Here is a 27,609-nt window from a genome sequence, read left to right as displayed (position 1 = left end):
CATTTCTATAATTTACTGAGTGACAGCTATATATAATTACAAAACTTAAGTAAGATAATAATATTGTTATTAAAAATCAAATATTTTTATACTTATTAAACCAGTGGGGTTGGATCTTTTTCATATACTTAATGGCGGTGTGGTATAGATATTGATATGTCTCATTGTCTTCAGTATTGGCTCGAGAGAGCGCAAAAATTACAGTTCCTAAGGAAAGATAAAAAGGTATTACTTACTGATAAAATAAGAGGCCTAGAAAATTTTGTAGTCTCCAGATCATTTCAGCAAGATCTCTTAGTAGGATAAAATGATTTTACGCTCTACATTTCAAGTTCTACATGCAGCAGCTATACGAAAATGCTATTGTTCGAAAGCTTAGCAAACCTGACATTTTTTTAACTTTTGCCCACAATCCATAATGACCTGAAATAGCTACTGCTATCGTCCTGACATTGATACTTGCGTTTTCGCGTTGAAACTCAAAAACTGAAGTTGGATAGGTTCAAGAAAAAGTATTTGGCCTAAAAAAATCCATTGAGAGGGAGTATGTTTCATTATTTTGGAAGCAAATAACTATCAAAAAGACAAGTATTCTTCATTGAAAATAAATCTGAAAAAAATTTTATTTGAACGTCTAACGAACTTAGTTTGCAGCAGCATTTGCTGCACAAGCCACTAGTATTTATTTAAAATCTGAGTCCATAATTGTAAATATTATATACAGCGGTGCTTTCAGCCAAAAATTGTAACTTTTCAGGTCTAAAATTTCAGCAATTTTTTTAACAAAATGAGAAAGATTTGGGATGTAATGCTTTACTTTTGTTATGTTAATTCTTATTGGTATATCACCATAAATGCGGACCATATACAGAGTAACATAATTTCGGAGGTAATCAGGTGTTAGTTACGTAGTCAATCTACAATACTATATTACGTCAGTCTGCAGCGATGAAGCGTAGTGAACAGACGTAAGCGACAAAAACGCTGACGAGTATAGAGGCATTCGCCTGGTAGCAAAAGTGAAATTTTCTTAAGACAAAAAATGGAAAAGTGGATACAACAGGAGATAGCAGGATGTGAAACAACAAGTGAATTAAGCAGTGAAGCAGTGGAAACAGCACAGAAGACTCAGGCATTAGAGAACTTAAGACTCGAGGTGGATAACATCAGTGTGAAGATGTAGGAGTTGATAAATGAGAATACTTTCCCCCCATTTTTTCGCTATCTGCACTAATAACAGAGTTTGTCCATGTCGCCGGACTTTTGAATCACTCTGTGTAATAAATATCAGTCACTCAGAATTATTTAGGATTCACTTTTAGCTCTGAAGTATTTCAAGAAGGCAAGTGTTCGATTTGGCGACCGTATGTATTGATGTACTGTTCGTTCACTGATGTTTTAGCCATTGGGGTGGGGTAGTATTTGTACAGATTACAGCCAGTGAAGCATATCGATACCCGAAGTTACAAGAAACCAAGCGCTATTGCAACAATTTATTTAAAGAAGAGTCAATTCAGTATTTTTTTCTTCGCATGTGAGTTGAAACTAAGTTTTGTTCTAGGATTAATTGAAGTGTAAATTAGTTATCATGTGACATCCTTCGAAGTCTGTCTCGAAATATTGATAGTGATGATGAAAATGAACATTGTGTGTTACCAAATGAACGCAGTAAATCCATACATACACAGTCGGCTAAAATCATTCAGAATGTGTATGAATAATTTGCTCAACGTTGAAGAAAGTAGTTGCTGTAAAAATAGCAAAATATTTAAAGTAAAAAAAGTGTGCCCCAGAACAAAAGAACAGACCTATGTAGAATCGATTAATTTAAACGTAACTTGATTCGAAGGAATAATTAATTTACACTTCAGTTAATCCCAGATCAAAACTTAGTTTCAACTGACATGCGAAGAAAAGAATACTGAATAGCCTCTTCTTTAAATAAAGTCTTGTAACAGCTCTTGGTTTCTTGTAACTTCGGGTATCGATATGTTTCACTGGCTGCAACTTGTATAGATATTACACCTCCCCAATGGCTAAAACATTGGTAAGCGAACATTACTGTATACTATGTCTGAATATTAGGGCGTAACTTGGAGCAATATGGCCTCAGACATTGTAAGAACTCACAGTTTGCCCTACATACATGATGACGATTAATAATACAGAGCGATTCATACATAAATTACCAGCATTCTTATCGGGTCACGAGGTTACCTTTTGACAGGCAGTGTTTTCCCGGTAGTTATTTCCTCAAAGCTCGGCGCAGGGCACCATGCGTAGGTTTCCCTTGTTAATTGTTTACAGTAAATCAGCGACTCAATTCTGCTGGAATTTTGTGTTGTCTTTCTCCGTTAGTGAGTTGTCTGAACTACTGTACATTGAGAAAGACTAACTTTGAATCATATAGCCTAGATGTAAACATAATAAATAATAATGTACTTTCCGTTCAAGTTGTATTTACGTAAGTATCGGCGGCGATTTTTAGAGACTACACAATCAGTGGAACAATGTATTAAAGTATTAAATAAGTGGCGAGAAACAGGTGCCTTTCTCGATGAAAAGAAACGGTTGTTCGAAGCGTAAACAAAACTCTTAGGCTTATGACTTCTTTAATAGACAGATTTCAACGAGGAAATTGCGTTGTTTTACTGTGTATCTATGGTTAAAAATACGCCTTCACAATACAGTTCAGACAATTTACTGATGGAGATAGATGATACAAAGTGTCAGGAGAATTATGTGGGCGGCTTAGTGCGAACAATTAATAAAGAAAACTCACCCATAGTGTCACGAGCTTAGAGGGAACAATTAAGCGGGAAAACCAAACATGCTACCCGTGAAAAGCAACTTCTTGGCTCGGTAAGAATACCGAAAACTTAGGTTTGACTCATCTGTGTAAATTTCTAACTAATTTCTCAAGAATGCTTAATCTTTTGCTGAGGTAGGCCTAAGCATGTATACACAGAGTTGCGGGGAATGTTGTAACATATTTTAAAGTCCATTAGGAATTATAGCCTGCTATTTAAATTTGTGGTAGACTAGAAAATTTTCATAAATTTTCTACATGTCATTAACGCTTGTGAAACATTACTTTCGATGCTAAAGATGTGCAGTTCAGTAACATGGTGGACCGCGGTCAGTTTACGGTTGCTTACAGCAGTGAAGTTGTTATGTTTTGTCCCAAAATATCTCGGACTATCGATCTGGTTGCGTACCAGCAAAGAACACTATATTCATCTTGCACAAAAATAAAGGGATTTTAAATTAAAAATGAGCACACGCATCATCCCTCCAACGTTTTCCTGAAGTACTGTAGGCACGAAGTTGAAGCGTTACTTTCTATGTTCATGGACAAACTTACAAGTTCAGGAAACTACGACTTTAGCACATAAGATGAAGGAAGGCAAATGTTAACAATAGTAAACCCAAGTAACCACTTACTGGCTTTAGTGCAAAGATATGAAGATTATAAAGATGGCGGACAGATGGACATTTACCTAAGAGCTGTAGCGTAAACATTGAAATTCAATCCAAGCGAGAACAGTGAAAAAACTGATAGTGAAGACAATCACAAATAACTTGTGCTTATACCCTATTTAAGCTATTCATACCTCAAAACATAAAATGCAGTAAAAAATTTTGTCGTCTTTCATTCTGACCGAAGAAAATAAATTAGTTACAGATTTCAGTGACCCAAATATGTTGAGTGATCTAACAATTCTGACCAATATCCAGTGACCGAAATACAACTTTAAGCGAAAAAACGTGACCGAAATACAACTTTAAGCGAAAAAACGTGACCCAAATATGCGAGACCAATGTATCTGCGACTCGTGTATATATATACTTTGGCCGAAAAAACATTGACCCAAATATCCGAGATCAGTGTATCTGTGATTCGTATATACATTGACCGAAAAACAGTAACTCAAATATGAGAGACCAATGTATCTGTGACTCGTATATACATTGACTGAAAAACATTAACCCAAATATCCGAGACAAATGTATCTGTGATTCGTATATTTATTCAGTGAAAAACATTGACCCAAATATGCGAGGACAATGTGTCTGTAACTCGTGTATATATATATACATACATACATACATACATACATACATACATCCTTTGACCGAAAAACATTGACCCAAATATCCGAGATCAATGTATCTGTGATTCGTACATACAGTGACCGAAAAACATTGACTCAAATATGCGAGACCAATTTATCTGTGACTCGTATATACATTGACCGAAAAACATTGACCCAAATATCCGAGACCAATGTATCTGTGATTCGTATATACATTGACCGAAAAACATTGACCCAAATATCCGAGACCAATGTATCTGTGACTCGTATATACATTGACCCAAATATCCAGACCAATGTATCTGTGACAGGTATATACATTGACCAAAGTAGTCGACCTGGTTGGCAAGTTGGTATAGCGCTGTCCTTCTATGCCCAAGGTTGCGGGTTCGATCCCGGGCCAGGTCGATAGCATTTAAGTGTGCTTAAATGTGACAGGCTCATGTCAGTAGATTTACTGGCATGTAAAAGAACTCCTGCGGGACAAAATTCCGGTACATCCGGCGACGCTGATATAACCTCTGCAGTTGCGAGCGTCGTTAAATAAAACATAACATTTAACATTTGACCAAAGTCGCTGCGAATCGCTCTATTGACTCTAGATTTACAATTATAACAATTATTTTACTTAAGTTATTTATAATTAATCAAAATCATGTGTTTTGTGATTTAAAGTCTGTTTAAAATTTAATTAATAATAGAGTAGTTACAGTAGAGTTCAGTAATGTATTTTAAATGTATTTTTCATATCTAAAGTGGCCGATTGAAGGCTCTGTGAAAATTTGAAGTCATTACGTGTCTTACACATTTATTGCGGAAAGTAATGGGCGAATCCAGAAATGCATATAGAGTGTTAGTTGGGAGACCGGAGGGAAAAAGACCTTTGGGGAGGCCGAGACGTAGATGGAAGGATAATATTAAAATGGATTTGAGGGAGGTGGGATATGATGATAGAGACTGGACTAATCTTGCACAGGATAGGGACCGATGGCGGGCTTATGTGAGGGCGGCAATGAACCTTCGGGTTCCTTAAAAGCCGTTTGTAAGTAAGTAAGTAATATATACTTACCAATAAGTGTTCCATTTGGAGAAAGGAGCGGTAGGCTCACTGCGTTGTTCCTAGCATGGACATCAATGGTAACTCTGTCACTGTATGAAGTATCTGCGCAGAAATATAGATAATACATTAATAATTGTTACGTATTTAAAATATACCTTACTTTTAGCTATGGAGGCTATAGAGCGACGATAGGTTTGAGAAAGAAGTTCTGGAATAAGAGTGACAAAGGAAAGTGAAAGATATACAGGGTGTAACATAAACACATGTACAAACTTTTGGGCCTATTTCTGCACACCAAAAGAAGAAATAAATACCATATAAACATAATGTCCGTAAATGATTGGTTTATGTGTATTATAAAATTGAAAGGTGATATTCAGCACTTGGGTTTCGAGGTACAATCCAACAAATTGTTACCTAGTTAAAGTTATTACAAGTCTACTTAGGCCTACTGATTAGGTATTGTACTCAAGATAACCTTCTAACATGTCAGGGGTGGACTAGTTCCATGGCCTGCACGTTCGTCTGACCTCAGTCTTTTGAAGTTATATCTGTGGGGACACCTGAAAACCCTGGTGTATGCATCGAACATTGCAAATGAAGAGACAATTCACCAACACATTCTAGGAGCTTGCGAAACTATTCCAAATCAACCTGGGGTGCGACAGTCCATGATCCAAAGTGTTCATGCGTGTGTTGAAGCAGGCGAAATATATTTTGAGCATTTATTGTGAATTGAGAGTTTCGTACAATTACATGTGCATTGTTAAAAGTCTATATAGAACAGGAGGGGTAACATTAATAGCAAAAGAACTAGCTAGATATAGAATAGATATTGTGGGAGTACAGGAGGTTAGGTTAGATGGGAACGGCATAACATAAATAGGAGATGACTTGTTGTATTATGGGGAAGGAAACGATAATCACCAATTAGGAACAGGATTCTTTGTCCATAAAAGAATAAAATCAGCATTAAAAAAGGTCGAATTTTTCAGTGATAGGTTATCGTATTTAGTATTTAAGGGTAGATGGTGCGATATCGTAGTTATAAATGCTCACGCCCCTACAGAAGAGAAACAATACCATATAAAAAGTATAGCTTCTATGAGAAATTGGAACACAATTTTGATCAGTTAAATAAAAATATCACATGAAAATTTTATTGGGAGATTTCAATGCTAAAGTAGGACGGGAGGATATTTTTAAACCGACTATTGGAAAAGAGAGCCTACACGTAACTATTACTGATAATGGAGTTAGATTAGTCAACTTTGCCACATCAAAAAATTTAATTGTCAAAAGTACAACATTCCCCCATAAAGATATACATAAATATACTTGGACTTCTCCACATAGATTGACACATAACCAGATAGATCACATCTTGATAGATATAAGAAGACATACTAGTATAGTAGACATTCGAATATTGAGGGGGGCAGACTGTAATTCTGACCATTATTTGGTAATTGGAGAACTAAGAGAAAGACTATCAGTAGCCAAGAGATTAGAGCAACAAGTTAATATTAGAAGATTAAATATTCCGAAATTAAAGGACGAGGAAACTAAGCAACATTATCAGGTCGAAATTTCAAATAGGTTTGCCGTATTAGCAAGTTCCGACGAAGTTGAGGAAGAGTTAGATCTTAATAGCGTGTGGGAAAATATCCGAGATAATATCAAAATTGCAGCTGAGCAGAGCATAGGTTATTATGAAACTAAGAAAAAGAAACCGTGGTTTGATGAAGATTGTTGCATGGTAGTAGAAAGAAGGAAACAGGCAAAATTCAAATTCTTACAGGATCCAGATGAGGCGAATAGAAATAATTATTTCAATAAAAGACGGGAAGCAAATCGTACACTTAGGAATAGAAAAAGAGATTACTTGAAGGAAGAACTGAATGAGGTAGAAACAAATAGTAAAAATAAAAACATTAGAGATTTATATCACTGCATAAAGGAATTTAAGAATGGATATCAGGCAAGGGTAAACGTGATCAAGGATGAGAATGGTGACTTGCTTCCAGACTCTCATTCAATCCTGAACAGATGGAAAAACTATTTTGCGCAACTACTAAATGTACATAGGCCAAATAGAAATCATCGGGACGAAATTGAAATACAAACTGCTGAGCCATTTATATACCCGAACCGACACTTTCTGAACTCTGCGATAAAAAATCTGAAAAAGTACAAGTCTCCAGGTATTGATCAAATTCCAGCAAAATTAATAGAAGAGGGTGGAAGCGCATTATCTAACGAAATTTATAAGCTTGTACTTGCTATTTGGGAAAAGGAAAACAATGGAAGGAGTCCATAATCCTACCTATCTTTAAAAAGGGGGGACAAGACTAACTGTAGTAACTTTCGAGGAATATCACTTTTGTTGATATCGTACAAAATTTTGTCCAATATTCTTTTGAGAAGATTAACTCCATATGTAGATGAAATTATTGGGGATCATCAGTGTGGTTTTAGGCGTAATAGATCAACTATTGATCAGATATTTTGTATTAGACAGATAATGGAGAAAAAATGGGAGTATAAGGGTACAGTGCATCAGTCGTTCATAGATTTCAAAAAGGCATATGACTCGGTTAAGAGAGAAGTTTTATATAATATCCTTATTAAATTTGGTATTTCCAAGAAACTAGTTCGATTAATTAAAATGTGTCTCAGTGAAACGTACAGCAGAGTCCGTATAGGTCAGTTTCTGTCAGATGCGTTTCCAATTCACTGTGGGCTAAAGCAAGGAGATGCACTATCACCTTTACTTTTTAACTTTGCTCTAGAGTATGCCATTAGGAAAGTCCAGGATAACAGAGGGTTTGGAATTGAACGGGTTACATCAGCTGCTTGTCTATGCGGATGACGTGAATATTGTGACAGAGCTGGGATACGATCTCACGACCGGCAGAAGGATTACAAGGTCGGCCGTGGTTCGGCGCAAATGCGCGCGGATCTGCTTCCTGTGGCATGTGCTGCGATGTAGTGAGGAGGGAGGAGAGGAGAGAGAGCGACCGCGGCAGTTCAGTTTAGTTCGTGGCAATGCTGTCAGTATACATTAGAGCAGCAAATTTTCATGATTGTGAAAATGTGCAGTGAAAGCGTAGGCCTAATAAATTTCAGGTTTTAAGATAATTTAATTCACAAAATTCCTGATGTTTGTTTGCAGTTGTTTCATTCCGGTTGCTTTGGCGACATTTATTCAAAATGTTAAAAATGAACGCTATCCAAGCTATTGGTGTTTGTGTTTTTTATTGCAAAATCATTTCTCTGAGCAATAGTTTATCTATGCCAGGGATGGACTTAATGCCCCCGCTTACACTGTAAAGGCTGGTCCAAAATAAATCTGGAACGGAAACGAGAACGAGAACGAGAACGGAATATTGTTAAAATAAATGTATTTAAATGTGAACATTCACAATTAACGAGAAGCTTACCGGAACCCGGGAACGGGGTCTTGAAAATTAATTGTTAATTTATTATGGACCAGTCTTAAGCAGTGCCCGCGCGGGAACATTATGGCCATCCCTGATTTATGCAGAAGCGAATTGAAGACTTTAAGGAAACAGCGCTCTTAGTCAATTTATGCTAATTTTCAGAGGCCTCATGTTAAACTTAAAGACCACAATTTAAAAAAGTAGAAAATTAGTTATTTATGAACATGGGCCGAAAATGAAGTTTTACCTCTTATCACATATGGCAGATTGATCAGCCTAATGAGCTTTAAAGGGCAACAACTTTTATCAGTTACACTATGCTGCCATCTAGCGACTGCAAAAGGAGTCGCGTTATAACCCTTATGGAATTGCATGAAGTAATAGCTTGATACTATACTTCCATCTTGCCATCGTTACCAAAAAAATGCCTTTTCGACAGTGAAGGCTCTGGTGGTTGTTCTCTTTTTATGTTGCTATTTCATAACATGGCAATGGCCAATCTGATATATAATACAAGGTGAAGCAGAAATAAATCCCCATTTTCAACTGCACACAAAATAGAAAATATTGAAGTCAAATATCAAACAGTAATGTAAATTTATCCTTTATGGTATGCCATTTAACCCTTCAGTTCAGAGCCGCACACACTTTCAGATTCCACGTCAAGGACGTGTACCTAGTTGCAAGACCATAAAATTTTAATTGCGTCATTTCGGAATACGGTTTCAGCACTAAAACAGAAAGCACTATTTTCACTTTAAAAAATGTATGGGCCAATAATCCCGAACTGTGCGACACCACACCAGTGACGCGTTCACTATGAAGCGGTCGCATGTTGATCTCTTTCGGATTTTCATCTGCCCAGTATCGGAAGTTCTGTTTATTTACACTTTCGGACAAATGAAAATGTGCTTCATCTGACATTAACAGAACAATATTGTTGGGCAGGATTTCAAGAAACTGTTTAACAAATCTCAGGCGATTTCCCATATCACAATCTTTAAGTTTGTGTACCATTACCATTTTGTATGTATGAAAGTTAAGATCTTATTGCAAAATCGTCCCAAGGCTGCGATTACTTAATTGCAAAGCTGCTGCATGTTTTCTCTTCGAATGTTGTGGACTTCTTCCGAATGCTTGACGCACAATTGCAATGTTTTGTGAAGATCACACTGATCTTGGTCGCTCTGGTGGTTTCTGTTTTAGTGCAGAAGCCGTATTCCGAAATGGCGCAATCCACAATTTTATGGTCTTGCGGCTAGGAACACGTTCTTGACGTGGAATCTGAAAATGTGTGCGGAACTAAACTGAGGAATAAAATGGCGTACTATAAGGAATAAATTTATATTACTATTTGATATTGGACTTTAATATTTTCCATTTTATGTGCAGTTGAAAATGGACAGATATTTCTGCCTCACCTTGTAATATGTGATCAGAAGTTTTACGTATGAGTTAAGAGTTAACACGTTTCAGGCGAGGCCGGAATTTCGAAACGAATACGTGAAACACTTTCGTCTTTGTAACGTACAATATTTTATTTTATACTATGTTAAATTACATTATTTTATTTAAATAATGGCCTATTAATATTTAAGCATTACTTCAGTGCCCATTATTAAAACTGTCGACATCATTCATGTAAGAATCAGTGCCATTCAACAGTTGATGGATGAAATAATCATGAAGGGATATTCAGATGTAGAAATTGATGTTCCACAATCTATTTTAGATAAATCCAAAGAACCGGTCGGGCAGTTGATCGCTACCAAATCAGAATTAAATAAAAAGTAATAAGAACAATTTTGTTCTTGGAAAACAATGACATTTAAAATGAATTGAATTGAGAAAAATACTTTTATTTATACCCGTAAAGTCTTTTTTCAAAATTTAATTTTGTTTGTTCCGTAATTTTAATAATTTATATTAACGTAAAACAATTGAAGAAAAATGTTATGTTAGTTTGTATGTTGGATTCGGTAAGCGTTGAAACTTTGTGTATTTACAGTAATGTTATATATTACAGCTTTTACTCCTGATCACATACAACAGGTTGATCAGCCTAATTCACTTTCAAGACAATTTATCATTTTCACTATGCAGCCATCCAGCGATTGCAAAAGAAGTCACGTTATAACCCTGATGGAATTGCATGGAGTAGTACGAGTAGCTTGCAGCAGAACTTCCATCTAGTGGCCGTTACCAAAAAATTAATTTTCGACAGCGGAGACCCTGATGGTTGTTCTCTGTTATATGTTGCCGTTTCATAACATAGGAATGGCCAATATGATACATATGTAATCATGGGTATGACAAACCGCTATTTGTAGCAGCTAATTAATTAGAGAGAAGTTGGTTTATTTCATATTAATAAACGCATATTATTATTATTATTATTATTATTATTATTATTATTATTGTTATTATTATTATTGTTATTATTATTATTAATATTGTTATTATTATTGTTATTATTATTATTAATATTATTATTATTATTATTATTATTATTATTGTTATTATTATTATTGTTATTATTATTATTATTATTATTAATATTGTTATTATTATTATTATTGTTATTATTATTATTAATATTATTATTATTATTATTGTTATTATTATTATTAATATTGTTATTATTATTATTATTATTATTATTATTATTATTATTATTATTAATATTGTTATTATTATTATTATTATTATTATTATTATTATTATTATTTTGTTTATAATATATTCATTACGCTCGTTGCGAGGCCTTCAACAACCAGATCATTAGGACAATCCTCAATAGAACTGAATAATATAATAGACTCGTCCACATTAGTGATCTCAACATTATATAGAGCTCAATGGTCCACATTGTCCACATGACGCAGTGTTGCCATCTGGTATCTAAGTAACTATTTGACATGCATTGAAAACGTTTCTGATGGTATGTTTGTATGTTGGTAAACGTTGAAACGTTGAGTGGCGTAAGTAATTACAGTAGCGCAAAGTTCCATTTTCTGCATTCTTTTGAAGAGCATAAACATATGAAATTCGACATGGCGTGAAATAAAATAATAAATCTAAACTTAAACCACTTACTGCATTACAAAATCACTCGAAAATTGGTGGCTGGTGTTAAGCATAAAACTTAATGCATTATTTTCTGTATAGTACTAGTTGGTACATTCTCTGCAAGTAGGCCTACGTTTAATGGAAATATAGTACCGGTACTCGGGATCAGCCAGCAAAATGAGTTGGAATCTCGTTAAAAGTTTACTTAACACGTTCTTTCACTGGCATATTTAATTAATTTAGCACAGTGTTATTTTGAACTCTGAATGACCTGAAGTTGTGTGGATCCTATAATCTGATTCCATTTCGAAAGTCGTACAAAGTACACTACTTATGATGGGAATATTAATTGGTGGCAATATTTACATCCTGTATTATATGTCTTGTAATGTGTTAATAAGTTCCACATATGTGTGAACCAAATGCTATCTTTATTTCTGAGCAAAATTTGTTGTAACACATATCGGATTAGTTACATTTGTAAGGTTCCTACCGAACGAAACAATTGTAAGGATATGAACTTAGCACTTAAATACAATAGATACGAAAAAGATGCTAAATTATTATTTTGAATTACATTGACCAGAAGTAAAATGCCTGCAACAAAAAATTGGCCAGAATTTAGCGGAAAGAAATAATGTTGTATATAAAAAAATTATACTTACGGTTTTGTATTGTTGGATTCTCAACATATCGACAGATTGTTGTAACGTCGAAAACTTCTGAAAGATAAAAATAATTAATTAACTGATATAAAAACTTTTTTTCACTCATTAAAATTTATATTACTATTTCTTAGTTAGTACCTATTTGAATAACACTGACTGTTAGTAGGCAACCATCACAACAATCACACGAGATCTGGAGAGCGAGAGAGAAGAGTGCTTGGAACATCCACACTTCAAACCAAGCACAGAAATTCTCGTTACGACAAAGACAGTTAGAGAAGAACTAACAGCGTATTCCGAATCTCAGCGCTGAGCAATCTGATGGCATCACGGTGTTCCGAATTCCACCGATGGCGTCATTGATGCTCCACCGGTGTCACACCGGTGCCATCAGCTTGCAGAGGTGGTGGCAGTCTCCATCAGCCGCCATCAGTGAATCTGATTGGTTCTTGTATAGGGCGGGAATTAGCAGACGAATGACATCGTGCACTGTTGTGTCATGGCGGTGGGTTCTGCTTTGGTTCTGCTGTATTGTTTATAATTAGCATAACGTAAAAAACTCTCTCTAATGACTTATGAATGAACATGTCAACGGACCAGTTATAACTACCGGTTCAAGAAATAGATCATTTATGCTCTCTTTTCTTTGAGCAAGATGACAGTATGGAAATTTCGAAAAATCTTGCTAGCGTAGCACAATATCAACTTGTACAGCCGCCATGATAGCCATTGAACCATCCAGCAGTTTTGTTTCTATTTCGCTGCAGCGTGACGTCATTGATGTCCACCTGTCCGGTGAGATTCGGAATACGCTGCATGAAACCGAGAGTTCGAGAAATGGTGCGCACTTCCACACAAAGGAATATAGGCCTACACCAGCTAATCGTTGCATTGCCAAGATCAACGATCTGAGTGGAGTGGAATGGCGGGAGGCTATTAAAATGCAAGCTAATGTGTGTAAACTCAGAACCATACCGGGCAGATCCTAGAGATACCGCTGTACGCATTGCCTCAGAAAGCCAGAAACCCTTGCTCATGTTCTGGGATCTTGTCCTTTTGGGGAAACGCTGCGTAACGCCAGACATCACCGTACAAGAAGATTAATAGCCAATGCTTTTCGTGAGAAATGTCTCGCGGTGTATGAGGAACTCCATGGGTTTGCAGAAAACGGTAACACCAGACGTATTGACATGATAGCCATTTCACCATGGCTCTTCCACCGCAATCATTATTGATCCTATCGTACGGTTCGAGTCCCATACTGATCAACTAGAAGAAGTTAATGCTGAGAAGACTGGTATCTATACGCCAACTATCCCATATTACAAAGAAAAATATAATCTGTCCAACATCACAATCCAAGGCCTGCTCACCGATGCAAGAGGGACTTGCACCCCACTCTCAGCTCAGCACTTGCTGAAGGCTAAAGGAACTTCCAAAAAGTTGATTGAACAGTTGGTGTTAGTCCCCTTAGGGGTCACTCGCCATCTATACCAAACTGTAATTTAATTAACACGTCAGTGCAATTAAATTTTAAGAATGTTTTTCTTCTACATAGGCCATTTTATTATTTCTCGAGTTTGTTTAATATCTAGTTATTGCAATCGCATTTGTTAAATTCAGTATTATGCATTATATTATACAGTGCGAGCGAAAAGTTTCTCCGCAGTGCTTGTGTAGCCACGGTGTAGCCGACAATCCATTAGGCAGAGTATTCAAGTGGCAGCACCGGCCGCTAAGCATATGATGGACTGGGGATGTAAGGTTGTCAAACCAGAATTAATGGGGAAGTGTCAACTTTCTACAGGATTACGTGCCAGCTTTCTATGGGATTACGATAACTAATGGAGCTGCGGAGGGACTTTTGGATCGCACTGTACTTTGTTAGGCCTAGTATACTTGTCTTATGGCAAATCATGAAACGCATGGTAAGTTTGGGGGCGGGGGGAAGGACATAAAAATAGTATAACAATATGGGTTTTAATACGAGTAAATGATCAGTTTTATCCATTACGTCCAAGTTAACTGTTTTATAGTAATCATTTGAATATAATCATGTAACATTATATAATTCTGTAATTTATAATTAATAAAATTGCAAAATTGAACTGTGAATTCTGTTATTAATCAAAATCATACTTTTTAAAAATATCCTTGGCAGAATTTAAAATAATATTAATTAAAGTTCTTCTCATAGTAGTCTTTATGAAATAAAATAAATGTAGGTGGTTCATAAGTAACGTTTTTAAATTTTTTAAATTGTAATTATAGTAATAATAGTAGTTCTAGTAATAATAACAGCGATAATAATAATAATAATAATAATAATAATAATAATAATAAATGGGCTACCTAGCATACGGAATAGAAAAACGTTGTTCTACAACAGAAGGCTTGAGGCTATTATAACCCGCGAGTTTTAAATCGTTTGGGAGCGATGGATTTGAATAACGATAAAATTTTTAGCAAAGCTTCCTCCGGAAAGGGAACACAGCTATGAATCTCTTGTCGTAGATTTAACGGCATGAAAGAAACCCTGTTCCAGGTAAAGGGCTCCAGTTAAACTTACCGACCAAATCTCGCCGACGTTTAAGTATTGATGTAGCACATTGACCTAAGTGCGATCGGCTGTCGATGACGAAAGGGATAACAGGTGGCCTGGTTGGCATTCGTGTTTAATTCGATGCTGACAGGTACAGTGCGGTGCAGCGAGGCATAACAAAATGGATTAAAACTATTTTTTCACCTGTAATGTTTCCACAGTCTAGTATATACAGTCACGAAGCTTAATACTTACTAAATATGCAAACGTAAACAGTTGAAATATGCATCCATAGATAGTTGCTCACCACCAGGATCGCTACTATCGCCTCATCACAGAGACTTACCCTAGCAGACCATAAAATGTATTGTACTTTCGATATCGTGTTCTTTTGAAAAAAATTAACACCTTCCTTCCACTATTTAAATATGAAATACATAAGGTTTATATATTATTTTCATAAAATATATATTATATTCTATAAACTCACCTTCCTGGATCTTTCGGAAGCATAACTCTAACCTATTTTTCTTACAATTTATAGTACTACAAACGTCTTCTTGTCCCATATTATTTTTCAAATTATTGTATTTTAGCCATTTACAGTTATTACAACCGATAACGAACTTTTCACAAGAATGCGAAATACGGCACAGTCAATGCTTTTTCGATCTAGACCAGGCCGTAATGTTTGTTCGGGTTTTCTGTTTCAGTGTATGGAGCTCAGTTAAATATTATAACTTTATTGCTTATCATTGCTAAGCTTTATTTAGTGTAATGTGTTATAAGTTCCGTTTACTTCTTGTTGCATAATATGTTGCAGAAATAATTACAAAACTGTGTTATTTTAATGTGAAGAGAATTTTACATGTTAACATAATCTGTTAGCGTCAACATTTCAAGTTTAGAATGGAAGCTATTTTGAGGTTTAATAAAAAAGAATTTATATTGGGATTTCAATTTAGCACATCTACCTTCCTTAAATTTTCATATGAATGGCAAGGCATTGGAGATCACTAAATTTAGACAGAAAGGGGCAACTGGTACAGTAAACATAACCTATAATTTCAACATATCTAAATATCCTTGCGGTGCAATTGAAAATTATTGAATCGTGCATAAATGAATGTACAAGAATTTCGAAATATTTAATCGAAATAAAGGCAGGTATTACACATACGAACAACGTAATTTTCACACCATAAATAATATTACATCTTAACTCGCAAGTAAATTATGTCTGAAGTGTCTCATAATCATTGTTTTAAATTTTATTAAGGGAATTACACTACATTTTAGAGAAACATAGGTTACTGTTTATGTATTCCAACTAATTTATATGGTTGAAACGCCACCCTTCGTGATCGGGTTAAGCGAGTTACATGGTCTGCCTTACGGCCTGAATTAGATCACGATGGCTGTGGTTCCTAGTACTCATAGCGCTCCAAGCGGCTAGCAACTATCGCGAGATTTGCAAAAAATCACCCCAAGCTTCGTGACTGTATACAGTAGACTGTGGTGTTTCCTAGTGTTACTTTTTCTTTCTCCAGGCATTATCACTATACAGGGTCTTTTCTAATTAACGAGTCTATTGAAAAATTAACTATTTTGGATAATTTTAAAAAATAATGTTCATCCTCACGAGAAAGAACCCTTCCCGGTGCGGTACAGTCGATTTGGAAAAAAATACTTCTTCCCCTCGCCACAGAGCTATTAAACGAAAGAATGTTTGGTGTTTTAAACCTTTATTAAAACACATATATGTAAAAACAGTTTCAGTTGTTGACAAATTATGGTGTAAATTTTCAAAATGTCTTCCGTTCTGCTGAATGCACAAATGTAAGCGACGTATCAACTCTTCATGGACTCTGGTGAGCATGTCAGGCATAACTATTTGTATCGTGTGTTCAATTAGTTCCACTAATTCAAGAATGGTGCGTGGCTTAGTCGCAGAGACATGATCCTTGATGAATCCCCAGAAAAGTAGTCTAGGGGAGTCAAATCAGGTGATCGCGGAGGCCAATAGATTGGGCCTGTGCGACCTATTCACCTACCTGGAAACAATTCGTCTACGGCATAAACGCTTAATTTGAGCGACACTGTTTCCAAGTTCAAACCAGGCAGCAATTTTTCTCTCATGCAATAACGTTAAGCGGCTGTGAAGCGTTTTATCATTTCAGTCTATCACAACAATGTGTGTAGGCATGGCCGTGTGCCATTATCCTTGGCGTATAGAAGGCCATGCTCCAGGTCATTTTAAGTTGGTATCAAATGCACATTACACATGGATAAGTAGCCTTCTCTGGCGGCGGAGAGAGGGGGTGTTTATTTCCAAATCGACTGTAAGGAACCGGGAAGGGTTCTTTCTCTTGAGGATGAACATCATTTCAAAAAATTATCCAGAATAGTTGATTTTTCGATAGACTCGTTACTCATGAAAGACTCTGTATTGCTATTACAATAGTGTTTGTGGCTTTTGATGGATATTTCTACACCAAGTTAATCAGTTATTTCACAATACATTTTAATTCATAACCTATAAAGAAGTTAAGATGCACAGATAGACCATATAAAAAGACAGGTGACTATTGTTACGTTAACATTTCAGCCCCAATCGGAAAAACCCTAGCGTCTACACGACAACTTCCTATTCTGACTCGCCATCGAAAATATTCTTTACGATGAATACCGTGAGCATAAGTGTCAGCGAGCTATAAGCGGTACATCATTGCCAGATATCACACGCATGTAATGCTGAACGATCAGATATGTAGAAACGTTCATGTATATTTTATAACCAAGAAAATTTTTACTTTTATTTGGAAGAAAGATCATTTTTCGTACGAATACTCCATGAAACCTGATTTTTGTTGAACAGATCGTAATTATGAAATAATTTCGTGAATTTATATCAATTTCGCGAAAATTCGCGGATATATCACTTAATTTCGGACTGTCATTAAGGAATTTGCATTTTCAACGCATAAAATTAAGTTTTTAACACATTTCGCATATATCGTTAATACCAAAAATCACACCACTATACGGGTAGAGAGTTGAAATGCATTGTTTGCAAATCGTTTACTTGAATATTACAGAAAATCGTGTAAAATAATCAGTTATTTGTTTATTTTGGGAAAAAGTACGTTAATTAGATACATGGCGTCCTGAATATTTCGTCCTTGTCTATTAGGATATCAAGCAAAATTATTGAACTTTGAAATTCAACTTCGCGACCTCTGCTGCTGTTGAGTCGCTATCTTTGCGGTTGTTTATTTACAACCTTCGGTTTTGCAGATTATAAACGTTTGAAAAGATGATGACATTGAAACGAGACTTTCTGTTACTATGTTGTTACTCCGGAACCGGTTGAAAGCATTTGATCTGAGTATTGATATCAGTGGAAGTCCTAGATCATGGAAGTAGAACCTCTGGATCTGCCTTTTATGTAACTCGTAATGAACTCCTTGAATGTAGATTTTCACCCTCAGAAACAGCAGAACAGTGCCATATCAGCGTATGATTAAATCGCTTGAAACTTATTATTCGACTAGCCGTACCCGTGCGCTCCGCTGCACCTGTTAGAAATAAATATAAAGTAATTACATAATTAAACTAGGACGTTTGATCCAGGGAACAACTTTTACAACAGCGCAAGATAATCTGCTTCACTCATTACCCAATTTTTTTTGCATTGCATTTATTGCATATATATTTTATGTATTTTAACACGATTCAATTGAGCATAGTTAAAATTTTAATTATAAAATAATGGATTGCTAAGCTAACGTACTATTACTGCGTACTAAATCAATACACTCTCGTTATTCGTTAATTCTCTGAGATTAAAATGAGTGTACATAAATATTATTTTAAGAAATACAGAAAACGAATGTACAAAATAGCCTATCAAATTTTCTGTGCATAAGAAGCTATTTTAATCTTACCTGTCCTCGATTTACTCAGACGTTACTGTAATAACATTATAGCATTATGTCCATCTAGAGAAACTACACTTTCCAATGGTGAAATAATAATTAATTATACAAATCGGTTAATTTAACTTCTGATATTACTTCATACAAACACAGAAACATTCTCTGTAGGCTATGTTTAATAGCTCTCGATTGTTGATGCCCAAGGCCCCTGTTTCGATTGTTGTTGTCCAAGGCCCCTTATAGACGAAGTCATTTGTTCTTAATTCATTGCACCGTCTTAGATGGCGTTATTTTAATTTTAAAACTCATTTATCTCATTAAATATCAGTCCTATCGAAATTTTGTAAAGAATAAAACTTATCGGAAATCATTTTTAAAGAAACTTTCGTTATGTAACATTTTTCACAAAAATCAATAATAAGCGAGATATTTCGATTTATTTAATTCAGGCTCTCTTATAACCCCCCTTTTAAATAAAGTATTTTGAATGCCATATAGCCTAAAATCTAAATTACGACGAACTTAATTTATATTCCAATTTTCATATAAATCGGTTCAGCCATTATCGCGTGAAAAGGTAACAAACATACAGACAGACATACAAACAAAAATTTCAAAAATGCGATTTTCGGTTTCAGGGTGGTTAATTATATATGTTAGGACCAATTATTTTTGGAAAATCGAAAATTACCAGAAAAATGTCGGCTACAGATTTATTATTAGTATAGATTACAACGCAAAGAAACGAAACAAAATCCACAAAAATTAAATATATTCAATTCATAACTCGTATGTTGTGATAACAAATCTTGAATTTAAGCTAGTAGTATCCCACTCAATATAGGCCTATCGCTGCATATGATTTGTAATAAAATAAAATTCAAAATAAAATAAAACATTGCATCAATAAATAAAAACCAAATGTAATAAAACAACTGTAACAACAACTACACACATATTGTTTCGTTTTTGTGATAGTGCGCGTGATCTAGATTTTACTTTATCGTTAATATTGCGATGCAACAAACAGTCGAGTTCCAGATTTTTTTTTAATTCGAGATATCGGCATATCTGTTATCAGACTTGTGGTTTCCGGTATGCAGTTTGCCTGTTTTAACAACTGGGCTGATTTTGTTCGTGTTAAGTACTTAACGAGACAACTAAACCGAGACTGATGCATTAAAACAATGGATTTTTAGGTACAATAGATAACATAAATGGCGATCTACGCGCTGCGGATTCACATAATTTTTTCGTGAATTTCTGTTATACAATTGAGTACGTGATAAATTAAACTTTGTAGCAGGTATATTTCGGAAAATGTTCTTGTCAATTACATTATTTTATTATATTCAGATATAAAACTTCTTCAGACACAAATCATAGAATTGAACAAGGTAGGTTTTGCTGTTCCATAAATAATAAATTGCATAAAAATTGTCGCTATACCTGGTAAGGTTTATTTTGTCTCAGTAGCAATAAAACCAAGTCCCTTCAAATGAGGGTCGAGATTATAGGAGTGTTGTAAGTTTTCAGAATTCCTTTCAAAATCTTGTTATTGTACAGGCTACCGGAACTCAGTTTCTTGAAAGACAAGCTCAGTGACGGAACTATACAGTACGAAGAGAGATATTTTGTTACTTTATTTTGCGCTACAGAACGTATCAACTAGTCCCTTCCGCCACTGGCATCGCTTTACTCCCCCCATCGCAATAACAACACAGACGAGGTAAGACATATCTCCTTTCTCTCTCTTTTCACAGTGAGACAAGATTCATCACACAGACTTTAGTTAGGGGAGAGTCGGGTAGTATCGGACATCGGGTAGTATCGGACAGTGCATTTTTTTCATCTACCACCATATGGCAGTACCTGAATGACATGGTTACGTTTCTCTATGCGACATCACAGAAACGTAACCATGTCAATCAGGTACTATCATCGTGTGGTAGATGAAAGAAACTCACTGTCCGATATTACCCGATGTCCGATACTACCCGACTCTCCCCTATTTCTCAAACACGAATTAAAAGGGTTTTGATGTGAATGTAAAAAAAGTTGTTATACATTTACTACGGGTAGTAGACTATTAGAACGACACATGCAAGGACAGTTGCGGCCATAATTTGATGTAATTTTTACAGCGTTATAATGGATAACTCACGAATATTGTCTGTTGTGACACATTACTTTTAGGTGTAACTTATATTTTTCTTTCCTCGCTATTATAATTATTGTACTATGTGAAAATTAATTCGCATATACTGCATAGAATAATTCAGAAGAAATAGTAAATATTTTAGGGGGTGGTAATATGGACTATTATGAGTAAAAATGTTCACATTGACATTTATCCTATTTTCAATGGTTGTGGAAATCCAGCTTCTTGATTATTAGACAGAACAAACGTAAAGTGTTAAGAAGAGACGAGAAATGACTTACAGAATTGGAGAACAGTTTAATCTTCGATTTCTTTTAGCTTTTTGTACATTCTAATCAACAAACATTTATTTCCGTCAAAGAAATATTGTGTAACATGTTTTAGAAGCATTGTAGATGAGTGTAAGAAATATTATAGTAATAAAAATGACTGTTGTTAAACAACAGACAGCTGTCCGAAGACAGGTTTCATCCTCATAAGTGTCAATAATAAGGCATCACTCATGAGGCAACTGAGCCAGGAGGTAATGGGTACAGTGGCCAGTAAAATAATATATTTATTCATAAAAGGGCATAAGTAATCAGTTTCCTAAAAATAATATTTCCTGTTTTCCTGATGGAATAAAATTATTTCAAAATAAAACTCGCTTACCAAATATCAGTATATGTGAAGAATCATTACACAATTTTAAATGAGGGAGCGTGTTAAAATTAAAACCATTTTCTCAATTTCTCAAAACTTTGATTTTTTACTCAAGTTATGATGCGGAATCTACATTTATCACTCTAACTACTATAATGTTGACAGAATTTTAAAAATTTTACTGATTCAAATTAAAGACACTTCATTAGATTCATATATTTTTTAATCGAGTAATTATCTAAAGACTTGCTGAAACATGCCATTACATAGATACACACTACTGTAAAAGTACTGGTACCAATGCTTCGAAATTTTTACCACTCATTAAATAGTTTCAGATCTATATGAAACTCTAGAATTATTTATTTTGGTAGATAACCTGAGATGTTGATACAGCGTCGTAAAATAACCCAATAAAATAAATAAAATTTATTTTGGTGAATATTGAGTAATTTAATAATTCTTTAAATTCTTATTACAAAAAAATTAATATTAACCCAACATATTTTTTTATAAACGAGCACAATTTTGAAGCTACATTAAAAATTCTAAATTTCAGTATTACAGCATAGTTATAAAAGAGTGTGCAAAGTTTCAGATCTCTAGATTTAATAGTTCACATGCTATGTGTACCTAAAGGTGAAAAAAAAAATAGTTTGCTGAAAACTGCAGCAAAGACATTTAAAAAGGTGATGTAGCAAATACGAGGCTTCATATATATATATATATATATATATATATATATATATATATATATATGTATACTTTCGGTACTTAGTTATATAAACTATGTATGGTACGTAGTAGAATACTTGATTGTATGATAAATATAATTAAATACGACAGCTGCAATATTCAAGCTATGAATATCAAGCAGTTCTGCAGTAATAATGCTTTAAAACAGAATGCATGTACTATATACTGTTAAGAGGACAAGTGAACATCTGTTTTTAAGTCACAGGCATTAATAATTGCATAGCAATGTGGTGTCTCCATAATTGTGTACACTTTCGTACAAGTACAGTAACAATAGCGTACATCTAAAAGAAGAGTATAGGTCGAATCGACATGTTTTCTGGAATTATTGCGGCTCATATAAAATAATACAAATTGTTTTACTTACCTGCTACAGAAGAATCGAGAAGAATCAAGAATAAACATAAAGTTACACTTTTCCAATTATTGTGACTCATATCTGAGACTTTTGTGGGTCGAGAACTTAACAAAAACTCGACCCCTACTGCAAGCTTACTGTCTCACTGACTGTTCATAGATACACATAATAAAGTACATATCTAGCATTTCTGTCCAGAAGCTGGTGATTCCCCGAAGGGGCATCATCAGTGACCTTTCTCGGTGATAAAAGTTCACGCATGCTTAAGCGCAGCGAGAGCAAACAAGAGTGATTTCAAATACCATAATTAATATTAAAGTATCTGCCTATAATTGAGATTCTGGCTAATATGTACGAGGATCATTTCATAAGTCATGGTAACTATGTTATATCTTCCGAATAACAAAATGTGATTAATTCAGTACATACATTTAAAACCTGTTGTACACTCTACTGGATGCCGCGCCGCCAGATTTCGTCTGTGTGCATTGGTGACCAGTTCACAGCACACGCAAATTTGTCTCACTTAGTTTTACTCTTATGTTGTTAAATATTTATGCGTAGGCAAAAAACCTAGTGGTTTTGATTTTACTTTGTTATTAATTATGCATTTAAAAAAAGTTAATATACTAGAGGTTGTGCTCCAAGACGGAAGTTGAACAGCGGTCATACGTGAAAATTGCAGTTCTTCGTGGCAGAAATGCTAGCCAGTGTCATTCTGAGCGACAAGAAGCATTGGGTGATAGTGCGTTGTCTTATCAAAGACATATGTTTCGACATAATCCATCACTCACAAAGGTCATGATCTTTATGGAGTATGACAGCCAAGATGTTCTGGAGTGTCATTCTGTTTGTGAAGACCACACTGTCAATCCCCAATATACTACAGTTCATTCCTGAGGTACCATCTGCGTTGTGCAATTCGGAGGACACTGCTAGACAATGCCATAATCCAACATGATAACGCAACAGCCCACATTGCAGCTCCTGTCAGGAACCTTTTGACCGGTGAGAGTGGGAGATCTTGGAACATCCTCCCTACTCGCCTGATCTCAGTCCATGCGACTTTGATCTCATTCCGCAATTGAAGAAGTCGCTGCGTGGAAAACGGTTTGCAAACACGGACATCTTAACAGTCGTTAGACGAGAGGTGGTACAAACAGACGAATCGCACACAGCCGATGGTATTCAATGCCTGCATCAACGTTGGCAAAGAAGCCTTTGAGGGGGGATTATTTTGAAGGGCGTTAGCTGTGAGTAAAGTACTTTGTTTCCTTTTGTGCATAATAAAACAATGATTTCTATTTACGCATCTTTCAATTTCCCTTACCCATTGGCTCCTGTACTCTAACCCAATTTGGCACTAGCATTGCGAGGCACATTCCAGTGACCTTCAATCGAATATAGTGAATTTATAAACCTGCAGCTTTATTGGCTGATATTACATAGTTGCCATGACTTATGAAACGACCCTCGTACATCCATTATCAGGCAGTACATCTGACTTGACGATATGTGTCAGAGGAAGAACAATTGTTTGTATACATCTGAAGTTTGATTAATCGGTGATGAATTCAATGGAAGGGAAAAGGAACTAGTCACCCATTTTCTCCTGCCCTAGTTGCCTCATAAGTGGTGCCTTGTTGGTATCATTTGTGAGGTTTAGACCTGTCTTCGGTCAGTTGACTAAACAACAACAACAGACGTAGAGGGATAACCATTTGTATCTCCAATGCAGGGGCCAAGCACCCGAGTTAAAATTGGGATGAAGGCGGTGGAGTCTTCGAACAAAATGAATGTAGTTTCTTCCTGTAGTTCACCATTTTCTTAGCTGCTTAAGTCATAAATACACTCTTTAAGAATCCTGATATCAGTAAATACATCAAGATATCCGGATTGAGGTGTGAAGGACATCTGACGATGAAGAATGACGAAATTCCAAGGAAAATAATGACACTACAAATGAGTGGCCAGAGGGGGAGAGGAAGGCCAAGATTGTGGTGGATAGATGGAGTGAATGGGGATGCTGTATCATTAAGGATTAGGAACTGAAGAACGATTGCGTTGGATCGAGACAGGTGGAGGAGAATTCTCGAGGAGGCCCGGATTTAGAGATGAATTGTAGCGCCTTGGATGATGATGATGACTTATCATCCATTTGTGGAATTTATTCTAGAAGATACAATTTGTTATACAGGGTGACTCAAGAGGAATAGTAAATATTTTAAGGTTGTAGTATGGACTATTCTGAGTAAAAAGTGCCATATAAAAATCTGTCCAATTTTCGATGAGCGTGGAGATGCAGCTGTTACGATAACAGTCATTGCAAGTAACAAGAAAGAAAAATGAATTAATGATTACTTTTATTGCTTATTTACATGACATCAATACATTTCAGCATTCAAAAGTAATGGCTAAAAATCGGTGTGTATTTTTATCGGGGACTCGTCCATGAGTTTTATGTCAATGCGTCTAGCTTAAATTGACAGACCCAGACGAGATATTTCGTTTGACACTAAAGTTAGCGCGCTAGCATATTGGATTCGCGAGAGTACTGCCCGGAAATTTTCTCCCACGCCGAAAGTGACTCTTCAATCGCCACAGGCATCCACCCGCGCCTGCGCGGACCCAACTCAAGCTCATGCTCGCATCGTAGTTGTATACCCGATCAAACGAGGTCACATTTGTTTCAAGTATTATTAGTCACGAAGTTATAATGTCGGAATGGATCACTCTGCAAACGTAACATCACCATTTCTGTTGTGGTACTCCACGTGTGGGTCTGATTTTGAAGACGTATTGACGTAAAAAAAAAATCCGCCGTCATCTTCAATGCAGTGTCCCTCTCTATTGACAACAGTTAATGTTGCTCTTCTGAGGTCTTGTAAGTTTTTTATGAGGGCAGCAGCATTCATAATGCGAGCGACAAATTCCTTCCCTTTCTGTTTACTTTGTTTTGTATACATCGTCTTTCATCCACCCCTCTACAGACAAAAGTCGACAGGAGTAAGGTCTAAGGACTTTGGTCGCCAATGTATGTGACCACCGCGGTCGATCCATCGTTCGGGAAATGTGAGATTAGGTAATAAATCACATGACGGCTAAAATGTACAGGTGCTCCGTCATGTTGGAAGAACAAGCCCATCCTTGTAGCCAAGGGAACCTTCTGCAATAACATTTGAAGTTCGTTGTATGGAAAGGGTAAGTAGCTGCGACCTGTAAGACGATTCGGTAACAGCAGATCCAATCAACTGATTGTCGATCACATCGCACCACCCATTCACATCGTATCTGTACAAGGTAAATATAAACAGCTGTTTCTCTGCACCTATCATGGACAGCGCTGCCCTCAGACTATCTCAAAAGAGCAACACGTAATATTATTTTGTTCATAGACAGTAGTACGTGATTATTTCTCGTACCTTCATATCATTTGTAAGGATTGTTATGCGTAAAATTCAAACAGCTGTACCTTCACATTCATTAAAAATTGACCACATGCTTATATGAACGTTTTAAATCAGAATAGTCCATACCACCACACCTTAAAATATTTATTAATATTCTGAATCATCCTGTATGTTTAATTCTACGTCTTATTCAAGACCTGTTGACTATAAAATAATACGTTCCCTTTTGTTGCAGGCAACGTCCGTGGTTGAGACCAGCTTCCGCAGCTAGGTAAGTACATGCCTATATTCTTAAATTTCTCTTTTGCGAAACGAAGTTTGTCAAGAATGTATGAATATAGTAAAAGTGTTTTGATATTAATATATTAATATTTCTTCTTGTATTCTTAGTTATGACGTGAATATGTCAGGAGAAAATCCACAAACTATTAGGGAAAACACGGGAATTTTACTGGAAGCAAGTAAAGAGCTAGGTTTGGAAGTAAATCCCGAAAAGACAAAGTATATGATTATGTCTCGTGACGAGAATATTGTACGAAATGGAAATATAAAAATTGGAAATTTATCTTTTGAAGAGGTGGAGAAGTTTAAATATCTAGGAGCAACAGGAACAAATATAAATGGTACTCGGGAGGAAATTAAACACAGAATAAATATGGGAAATGCGTGTTATTATTCGGTTGAGAAGCTTTTATCATCCAGTCTGCTGTCAAAAAAATCTGAAAGTTAGAATTTATAAAACAGTTATATTACCGGTTGTTCTTTATGGTTGTGAAACTTGGACTCTCACTTTGAGAGAGGAACATAGGTTAAGGGTGTTTGAGAATAAGGTGCTTAGGAAAATATTTGGGGCTAAGAGGGATGAAGTTACAGGAGAATGGAGAAAGTTACACAACACAGAACTGCACGCATTGTATTCTTCACCTAACATAATTAGGCACATTAAATCCAGACGTTTGAGATGGGCAGGGCATGTAGCACGTATGGGCGAATCCAGAAATGCATAGAGAGTGTTAGTTGGGAGGCCGGAGGGAAAAAGACCTTTAGGGAGGCCGAGACGTAGATGGGAAGATAATATTAAAATGGATCTGAGGGATTTGGGATATGATGATGGAGAATGGATTAATCTTGCTCAGGATAGGGACCAATGGCGGGCTTATGTGAGGGCGGCAATGAACCTCTGGGTTTCTTAAAAGCCAGTAAGTAAGTATTGTTAGTTAGAAGTATGTGATTAATAGCAGACGGTACTAATCATTAAACTAAATGAGGAATTTGAGTGAATAGAGCCAGACTGAATATTTAGCAAGAATCGAAGTTATCGCGTCTTACCCATCAGGTCCAAGCGGTTTACATATTACAAAAATGCGACATCTCTCCTTCTGTCCAACTGTATCATTAACGTGGCTCTTATAGTTTCCGTGCAGTAAGCATTTCGAATTTTGCACTTTTGGGATATATAAAACTT

The 27,609-nt window shown here is 35.7% G+C and overlaps 1 protein-coding gene across 2 annotated transcripts in view; it reads right to left on the bottom strand.

The window, feature by feature from the left end:
* The window catches only part of LOC138699511 (tenascin-R-like), a 121,969-nt gene extending 99,068 nt beyond the window's left edge, over positions 1-22,901 (bottom strand). For both annotated transcript variants that reach the window (XM_069825451.1, XM_069825452.1), the window contains exons 1-3: positions 22,744-22,901; positions 12,335-12,391; positions 5,167-5,259 (exon numbers count right to left, since the gene is read on the bottom strand). In XM_069825451.1, coding sequence (XP_069681552.1) covers positions 5,167-5,259; positions 12,335-12,391; positions 22,744-22,813 — 220 coding nt within the window. In that variant the 5' untranslated portion in view covers positions 22,814-22,901. The remainder of the gene's footprint in view (positions 1-5,166; positions 5,260-12,334; positions 12,392-22,743) is intronic.
* Positions 22,902-27,609: the final 4,708 nt, after the last annotated feature.

The sequence above is a fragment of the Periplaneta americana genome, chromosome 5 (assembly GCF_040183065.1).
Source record: "Periplaneta americana isolate PAMFEO1 chromosome 5, P.americana_PAMFEO1_priV1, whole genome shotgun sequence".
Taxonomy (NCBI): Eukaryota; Metazoa; Arthropoda; class Insecta; order Blattodea; family Blattidae; genus Periplaneta; species Periplaneta americana.
The sequence above is the reverse complement of the archived record's forward strand: the minus strand, read 5'-3'. Positions and strand labels throughout refer to the sequence as shown.